Genomic DNA, 10,155 nt, shown 5'->3' on the forward strand with positions numbered 1-10,155 from the left:
GTCATTTAACGTCATCGGGCTCAGCTTCTTTCCTCCTCGTGAGAAGGCTAGACTACAAGATTTCCAAGTTTACTTCTAAAACCCCATTCCATGACTTAGCCTTTCTCCGAGTCTCCACTGTGTAGAAGAACTTTCCAGCAAAGGAGGTTACACTGAACCTCCATGTCCTCCCCTATCATCCTTCACAGTTTCGGGGTCGTTCGGTCAGGCAGTGCCGTGAGAATGGAGAGGAGGGAGGGAAGGAACTGCTTCCTCTTTTGTCTGCACTAGCAAAACATGTTCTGGCTTCCCCACACTTGGTCCTTCATGCCCCCAGGCCAGCGTCAGCACATACGCTCGATCATTATAACGATCAACTAAAATAAGAAATAAAAATAATGGGAAAAGCTCTTTCTTGGGCCCTAATGTAACTGACAGCTGGTGATTTCCTGTGATCCTTGTTTGCTTTTTGTTTTGATTGACATGCTGAGCCTCTGGAGCCTCTCTTTCTCCATCAGGCAGATGGGAACATTGTCCTCAGGATGATGGGAAAGACAGAAGGAATGTCGGCAATTAATAATTTATCAAAAGGCAGATTGCAAGGATAACCCAATAGGTAAAAAACGAGCTCATAAGGCATGTGATTTACTTTAAAGGAGATGTTTTGCTTTGTAAGCTCTTGGACACTGAGGGGCTGATGTAATTTTCAGTTCTTTAAGGAAGAGCTTCTTTGCTTGTTTTCTCTCAAGCCTAGGAATGCTGGACCTGGGTGGGACAGGGCTGCAGTAGTGTGTGAAGTCTCAGACCACAGTGATGGAAGGGCTGACTGTGCTTGGTACATTCGGAGCAGGGTCCCCCTGAGGCGGTTCCCTACTACAGGAATCTCAGGGGTCTGCTGGTAACCAGAGAGCCGATCAAGAAGTTTGAGGTCTTCGGCTTAAAGAGCAAAGACCGTCAATAATGCTAGGAAAGAACCTTGGGCTCAACCTTGGAAAAGCGAGCTTTCGAGTCTGGGTCTGTTTTCTCACTGAGTAACAGCACTGAAGCTGTGGAGTGATGTCTCTCAGGATATGTCTGGCCCATAACTCTCTTCTTTGGTGTATATTTCTGCCTGTTTGTAGGGCCAAGGAGATCTGTTGAAGAATGCCAAGAACGAAGCTATAGAAAACATGAAGCAGATCCAGCTGGCGTGCTTGTCTTGTGGACTTAGTAAAGCCCCCAGCAGCGGCACCGAGGCCAAGAGCAAGCGCAGCCTGGAAGCCATAGAGGAGAAGGAAAGTGGAGAGGAGAACGGGAAGCTGTGACCCCGGGCAGGTCACCCGTCCTTCCTGTCGTGGACTCTGGTTTTTCTTTCTTGTTTTCTTTCTTTAAGCTTTTTAAAAGTTCACAAAAAGATGCCCTCTGTGGGGTGTTGGACATAAACAGATATTTTCACAGTGTCAGTATTTTATCGTAGTTAATTTATCTAAGTTAAAATCTTTAGTAACAGTTTTAAATTCTGAGGTGTGTGTACACACCCATGTATGGATGTGGGTGGAAGTGTGTGTATGTATATGTGTGTGTGTGAGAGAGAGAGAGAGGGAGAGACAGAGAGAGAGAGAAAAAGAGAGAGGGAGAGAAAGAGAGAGAGAGAAAAAGAGAGAGAGGGAGAGAGACTGTTAAAATCTATTCTGTGTTGCATTATTCATTAGTAAGTTATTACTTATCATTTGGGGACAAATTTGTTAATCTGAAATCCTAAAGAGCACTTACTATAACCTGTTGCTGTGTTTAATTTTACTTCTCTACATTTGTCATTTAATTTAGAGATCTTAACATAGCTTCTTATTGAAGGAAGCCAAATTTACCAATGCATAGATGCTTTGATAGATTAAATGTAGATTAGGAAAAGTCCTAAAAATCACAGTAGAAACAAAAGTGAATGAAAGATAAACAAATGATCAGAATTTCTGAAAAGATCAGCAAAGTCATTTATTTCTTCAGTTAGTGAACTCTTTAAAGTATTTATTAAATAAAATCAATTTTTAGAAAGTTTTCTGTAGTTGTTTACTAAACAGATATGATTTCAAAGGAAAAGCTGATCATAAGTGAATTTATTTACCCACCACTGTGGTACTCTGAAAGACTGAGAACTCTGTTGTAATTAGGGTTTTGGTGTGACAATAAGACTCAGTTATAAAATTTCAGGGTTGAGATTTGTGGGAAGGTCTCATTCTTCCAAACTGGGAGTCTAGCATTTGTTTTCTTTAACAGACATGGCAGCTCGGAGGTTTTGGCTTTGCTCAAATTTAATTTAGAGTACTAAATTTAAAACATTGTTCAAATAATACCATAGCACATTGAGCTGATAGAAGTTCTGTGGGTCGGATAACATCTTCATGATGGTTTAAGAACTAACTGATTACAAAGCATCTGTGATATGACTTTAACATGTGAAGAAAAACATACACACAAAAGAAGCAAATGATTCATTAGGGTACATTTATAATTGCATCCAGATCATTTTTACCCTAATTTCTTCATGAAGTGCTTGAGTGTAATATGTTTGTTACCTCCAACAGAACTAAATGTTCTATGATTATGAAAATATATTTATTTAAAACATTGCTTTTATTTTGAAAAGCTTCTTAATTAATTTGATTAACAAATACGTGAATTTGGGGGAACATAGGGAAGATAATTGTTGAAATTTTGCAAATATAAACATCTTATATATAGCTACCGTGTTAAGTTATTTCTGACTTCTTAACACTATTATGTTCATGTTGCACATTACTGAAAGAGTAAAGATATGAAACAACACTTTTATTGTTCTCTTTTATTGTGAATTAATTGAAAAATGAAAGATAAAGAAAATGGGTTATTATATCAAAGATATCTTAAAGAGTATGATATTTTTATGGACCAGATATGATGAAATTTCTCCTTTGGTTTAAAACTGGGCACTTGGGGAAGTACCTGAGCTCATTTTAAGGTAGGTTTCCGATGATACTGCAATAGCCTGAAAAAATATCTTGAGCTTCCATTATCCTTAACCTGCATGGTTGAAGGAATAGTGGAATGGAGGTTTCTAAGTCCCTTATGTTGAAAAAGAGGTGATATAGTCAGAAACAAAAGCTACCATACATCGGCCAGTTGGTTGGCTTCACCTGTGGACCTCTTTACTTCCCTGCATTCACTTGGTGAAATCATTGCCTTTTCTGGTGATAGAGAGAGATGGGAAGAGAAGATCAAGGCAAACTCTCAAAGAATATTTATTCATTTCTTTACTTGACGGTCAAATCCAATCCATGAAAGTGGCTTCCCTAGTTTATTCCATTTGTCCTGGAGCTCCACCTACACTAAGGACCTATCCAAATCTTCTTGAGAACATGATATGGATTCCACCCCATCTAAGGCTACTTCTGGCAAAGAGTTGCCAGCTGTTCTCTGCTCCGTTGCTTTGAGTATCATTGCTAGATAGGGAGTGAGGTGTGGGGCAGGAAGGAGCTTTAGATTGTGACAGTAGAGAAGTTGCAAGGGAAAAGGTCCTGATGATGGTCTTGCCTCTGGATGGAATAGCAAAAACACACAAAACTTTTTACGTTATTACAGTCTGTGAGTGTCTGTCTCCTTACCAGGCTTGAACTGAGGTAGAAAAAGCCCTCTTCTATGCACAGTTTATGGGTGAGAAAGCTCAAGGCCATTGGCATCGTATATGGAAGAATTGACTTTGAATTCTAGTCTGTCTGATTTTATGCGCAAGAGTATTTATTCAGTGATTTTGACTTTTAATTTAATTCTCAAAATTTTAAAGTAAACTATTAACTTTTTTCTTTATAACCACAAGTGAAAAGAAGTTTATTGCATTTTCTGATACTAAAATACTAATGATCAGTATAAAAATGCAAAAAGAGAGAAATGTTTAAAAAATAAAAATCACCTGCTATTAACATTTAGATTTATACACCTTCAGACACTGTTTAGAGTTTATACATACATGTAAATAAGCTTTCATTTTTAACAAAAATGAGGTCATGTTATACAAACTATTTTGTAACAGGCTTTTTACAACAATAAAAACGCTACATCATGGATCTCTTTCTATGTCAATAAACATGTATGTACATTGGAGTGCTCAGCCTTTGAATTGCATCTAGTCCATAAATGACATATTTTATTTGGCCACTGAATCTTTAAAAAAAAATTTTAAACAATAAACAGCTTTTAAAAATCAGGAGATTTCACATAGAAAATATGATTTTCGACTTCTTTTAAAATGTTGGGTATTATGACAACACCAGACACCCCCTCTTCTTACTTGGCGTCAATTAATTGGAGCTGCCGTCTCCAAAAGGGGCATGTGCTGTCCAGTTTGCCAAGAGCCTCTTCATTCCTTTATGTTACATCCTGCCCTTCTGGACGTCTTGGGTGATGATCCTTGATCCAACTCATTATTTATAATACTGGCAATGTCTTAGATGGATTATTATATTTAACCAATTCCCTATTGTTAGACTTTTCTCTCCTAATTTCTTGTTATATAAGCACTGCAGTGATGAAAATCCATTTTTGCAAAGTTTTACAACTCTTCCTTTAGGATAAACTTTTAGAAGTAGAATTATTGGGTGAAAAGATACATATATTTTTTAGGGATTTTGAGATACATTGCCAAATAGTCTCCAGAAAACTTGTCCACTTTAAATTCCCACCAGGAGTTTATGAGAGTGCTCAAATCTTGGCTAATACCAAATTTATTTTTTCTTATTGTCATCTTTGCCAATCTACTTGGTTAAAAAATCTTATTTCTCTTTATCTTTACTCTCTAGTGAGATTGAACATGTTAGTATGTTCACTGACTATAAAAAATCTCCTATAGATTCTCTATTTTTGTTTTCTGCTCACTTTTGGGTAAGGGTGGTAAATGTTTATCTTTTTATTATCTATTTTTAAGAGACATTTGCTTAATGAGAATCTTAACCCTGTATTTGTCATATGTATTGCTAATGTTTTTTGATGTACAGATCCCTAATTTAAGTTATAATTTTTTTCCTTTGTGGTTGGTGTTAAGACGTCTTTGCCTTTCTATGCTCGTGAAGATATTTTCTTATATTATCTGCTAGTAGCTTTCTTGGTTTTCACATTTAAATATGCAATCTCCCTAGAATTGATTTTTGTGTATAGTGTAAGATAGAGGTCCAATTTTATTTTTTCCCAACATGGATAATCAATTGACCCAGTCCATTTATTGTAAAGATAAATGTCCTTTGTCCATGCCTCTGTAGTGTCACATTTTCCTTGTGAAAAATGAAGCACCCATGTCTGTGTGTGTTTATTTCTGGAATCTATTTGGTTATGATGGTCTGCGTCTGTCCTGGCAACATTACTGCGCTGTCTTCATTGCTATAGCTTTATAATGTTTTGATATCAGAGAGTGTAGGCTTCCCACTTCTCTTCTTCAGCATTTTCTTGGTTATTTTTGGCTCTTTGAATTTCCATATAAATTGTAGAATCAGCTTGTCAATTTCTATCAGACACCTGCTGGAATTTTGATTGGTCTCACATTGAATGTATATATCATTTTGGGGAGTTCTGACATATTTACATTATTGAGTATTCTAACCCATTCACATGGTGTATTTCTCTATTTATTTAGGTCTTATTTAATTTCTCTTACTACACTTTTATAGATTTCTGTGTAAAGCCCTTGCACATCTTTCATTAGATTCATTCCTAGGTTTTTGATGGTTTTCATGCTATTAGAAATAGTAACATTTTAAAATTAAAATTTTCAAATGCTTATTTATGGGATATAGAAAGTACAATAGATTATTTTATGATGGCTATATATAATGTGAAATTGCTAAATTTACTTGTTAATTTTAATTATCTATATATTATTCTGGATTTTATAGGTATACAATCCTGTTATCTGCAAATAATGACAGTTTTTTTTCCTTTCTGATCCTTATACATTTTATTTATATGTCTTATTGATTTTTCTTGCTTTGTTGAACTGGTTAAAATTTCCAGTACAATATTCAATAGAAATGATGTTAATGAACATCCCTTCTCATTCCCAATCTCAGAGGAAAGCTTCCAATATTTCATCATTATTATGATGTTTACTCTGGGTTTTGGAGATTGTGCTGGGGAGTTTAAAAGTTTTTAAATGCAATTTCTGCCACTTATAAAGAGATAAAACTATAAAACTCAGAAGAAAATATAGGAGTAAATTGTGTGATCTTAGGTTAAGATCATGAATTTTAGATATGACACCAAAAACACAAGTGACAAAAGAAGAAATGAGATTGGACTTCATCAAAATGAAAAACTTTTGTACTTTAAAGGACACCATCAAGAAAGTGAAAAGACGATCTACAGAATGGGTTTGCAAATTATATATCTGATAAGGGACTGGCATCCAGAATATATAAAAAACTACTACAACATCATAAAAAGAAACCCAATTTTAAAAATGGACAAAAGATCTGAATAAACATTTCTTCAAAGAAGATATACAAATGGGCAATAAGCATATGGAAAGATGCTCAATCTCGTTAATTGTAAGGAAAATTTAAATCAAAACCCCAATAAGGGTCTGTCCCAGTGGCATAGTGGTTAAGTTCACATACTCTGCTTCAGTGGCCACGGTTTGCCAATTTGCATCCCAGGCACAGACCTATACATGACTTATCAAGCCATGCTGTGGCGGTGTCCCACATACAAAATAAGGAAAGATGGGCACAGATGTTAGCTCAGGGCTAATCTTCCTCAAAAAAACAAACAAAAAAACCCCCAAACTCCCACAATGAGATACCATTTCACATCCACTAGGATAGCTATAATAAAAAAGACAGATAATAACAAGTGTTAATGAGGATGTGGAGAAATTGGAATTTTACATACAGCTGGTTGGAATGTAAAATGGTACAGCTGCTTTGGAAAACAGCCTGGCAGTTTATCAGAAGGTTAAACATAGTTACCATGTGACCAGTAATTCTACTCTTAGGTATACCCAAATGAAATAAAACATATGTCCACACAAAAACTTGTACACAAGGGTTCATAGCATAATTATTCATAATAGTGAAAAAGTGGAGACAATCCAAATGTCCATCAACTGGTGAAAGGATAAACAAAAACAGTATATCTATACAATGAATTATTCAACAGTAAAAAGAAAGGAAGTACTGATACATGCTACAACATGAATGAACCTGGAAAACATTATGCTAAGTGAAGGAAGCCAGGCACAAAGGCCACATACTGTATGATTCCATTTATATGAATTTCCTATAACAGGCAAATCTCTGGAGACAGAAAGTACACTAGTGGTTGCCAGGGGCTGGGAGGAAGTGGAATGGGGAGTGACTGCTAAGGGGTAAGAGGTTTCTTTTTGGTTTCTTTTTTGATGAAAACATTCTGGAATTAGATAGTGGTAATGGTCACCCAACTTTGTGAATGTACTAAAAAATATTGTGCAGTCTAAAAGGGTAAATTTTATGGTATATAAAGTATCAGTAAAAAAAGTTATAAAAAAAGAAATATAAAGAGAAAAGAGAATTTACATAATGAGCCAGTGAATAGTGAAATAACTCCAAGAAGTCTAATATATATGCAATTGGAGAGGGAGGGAGAGAAAAAATATTTGAAGAAGTAATGACTGAAAAAACCTCTTATTCTTTTATGAAAACTATAAACCCACAGATCCAAGAATCTTTAAAAAAATCTCAAGGACAAGAATCATGAGGGAAACAACTAAGGCACATCATAATCAAATCAAATTGTTCATAAGTAGTGATAATGAGAAAATCTTAAAAGTAGACAATGAAATATGACATGTATGTACAAAGAAAACAAGAAAGACAACAGATTTATTATTGTACACCATGCAAGTGAGATGACAATGGAGCAACTTTCTTTGAAGTACTGAAAGAGCAGCAAAAACTTAACCCTAGAATTTTACACCTAGAAAGTACCATCAAAAAATAAAGGTGGCATAAAGACTTTCAGAAGCTGAAAGACTTTATCACCAGCATGCCTGCACTGCAAGAAGTGTTAAAGGAAGATGTTGTGACTTTGTTAAATTATCATTGTTCTAAAGGAACGAGACAAGAGTGCCCACTCTTGCCACTCCTATGCAACATAATATTGGAAGTTTTGGCCAGAGCAATTAGGCAAGAAAAAGAAATAAAAGGAATCTAAATTGGAAAGGAAGAAGTGGAACTCTTGCTGTTTGCAGATGACGTGGTTCTGTAGATAGAAAACCCTGAAGAATCCATGAAAAAACTGTTAGAAATAATCAACAATTACAGCAAAGTTGTAGGGTACAAAATCAATTTAAAAAAATCACTTATGTTTCTATACACTAACAACAAACTAGCATAAAGAGAAATTAAGAATACAATCCCATTTACAATCGCAACAAAAAGAATAAAATATGTAGGGATAAACTTAACCAAATAGGTGAAACCCCTGTACACTGAAAACTATAAGACATTATTGAAAGAAATTGGAGAAGAAATAAAGAAATGGAAAGATAATCCATGCCCATGGATTGGAAGAATAAACATAGTTAAAATGTCCATACCACCTAAAACAATCTACATATTCAATGCAATCCCAATCAGAATCCCAATGACATTCTTCATAGAAATAGAACAAAGAATCCTAAAATTTATATGGAATAACAGAAGACCCTGAATAGTCAAAGCAATCCTGAGAAAAAAGAACAAAGCTGGAGGCGTCTCAATCCCTGACTTCAAAATATACCACAAAGCTATAGCAATCAGAACAGCATGGTACTGGCACAAAAACAGACACACAGATCAATGGAAGAGAATTGAAAGCCCAGAAATAAAATCACACATCTATGGAAAGTTAATCTTTGACAAAGGAGCCAAGAACATACAGTGGAGAAAGAAAAATCTCTTCAATTGATCGTGTTGGGAAAACTGGACAGCCACATGCAAAGGAATGGCAGTAGACCATTATCTTCACCAGACACAAAAATTAACTCAAAATGGATTAAAGACTTGAATGTAAGACCTGAAAATCATAGAAGAAAATATAGACAGTACACTATTTGACATTGGTCTTAGCAGCATCTTTTCAAATACCATGTCTACTCAGTCAAGGGAAACAAAAACAAGTTAACAAATGGGACTACATCAGACTAAAAGTCTGCTGCATGGCAAAGGAAACCATGAACAAAATGGAAAGACAACCCACCAACTGGAAGAAAATATTTGCAAATTATTTCTGACAAGGGGTTGATCTCCAAAATGTATGAAGAACTCATACAACTCAACGATGAAAAAACAAACAACCCAATCAAAAAGTGGACAGAGGATATGAGAAGAGATTTTTCCAAAGAAGATATACAGATGGGCAACAGATATATGAAACAGTGCTCAACATCACTAATTATTAGGGAAATGCAAATCAAAACTACAATAAGATGTCACCTTACAGTGGTCAGAATGGCTATGATTACCAAGACAAAAACTACAAATGTTGGAGAGGATGTGGAGAAAAGGGGACCCTCATACACTGCTGGTGGGAATGCAAACTGATGCAGCCACTATGGAAAACAGTATGGATATTTCTCAAAAAATTAAACGTAGAAATACCATACGATCCAGCTATCCCACTACTAGGTATTTATCCAAAGAACTTGAAATCAATGATCTAAAGAGATTTATGCACCCTTATGTTCATGGCAGCATTATCCACAATAGCCAGATGTGGAAGCAACTCAAGTGCCCTCTACAGTCCTGAGTGTTTATGCAGCTAATATCAGAACTTCAAAACACATGAGGCAAAAACTGATAGAATTGCCAGGAGAAATATACAATTACACAATTAGAGTCAGAGTTTTCAATATACGTGGCTCAATAATTGATAGAACACATAGAAAACAATTACGGATATAGGAGATTTAAATAATATGATGAACTACCTTGACATAATTGAGAACACTCAGCTCAGCAGAATACACATTTTTTTTAAGTGTACGTGAACATTTACCAAGATAGGCTACCTTCTGGATCATAAAACAAGTCTCAATAAATTTAAAAGGATTAATGTTGTACAAAGTGTGTTGTTTGACTCCAAAGAAATTAAATTGGAAATCAACACTAGAAAGATCTTTGGAAAATCTCCAAATATTTGAAACCTAAAGAAAGTACTTCT

General features: G+C 35.4%; 1 protein-coding gene across 2 annotated transcripts in view; it reads left to right on the top strand.

Annotated features, from left to right (window-relative positions):
* The window catches only part of PLCL1 (phospholipase C like 1 (inactive)), a 328,751-nt gene extending 324,486 nt beyond the window's left edge, over positions 1–4,265 (top strand). For both annotated transcript variants that reach the window (XM_046657724.1, XM_046657723.1), the window contains one exon: positions 1,101–4,265. In XM_046657724.1, the coding sequence (XP_046513680.1) occupies positions 1,101–1,283 (183 nt within the window). In that variant the 3' untranslated portion in view covers positions 1,284–4,265. The remainder of the gene's footprint in view (positions 1–1,100) is intronic.
* The last annotated feature ends 5,890 nt before the right edge of the window (positions 4,266–10,155 follow it).

Source organism: Equus quagga, chromosome 4 (assembly GCF_021613505.1).
Source record: "Equus quagga isolate Etosha38 chromosome 4, UCLA_HA_Equagga_1.0, whole genome shotgun sequence".
Lineage (NCBI taxonomy): Eukaryota > Metazoa > Chordata > Mammalia > Perissodactyla > Equidae > Equus > Equus quagga.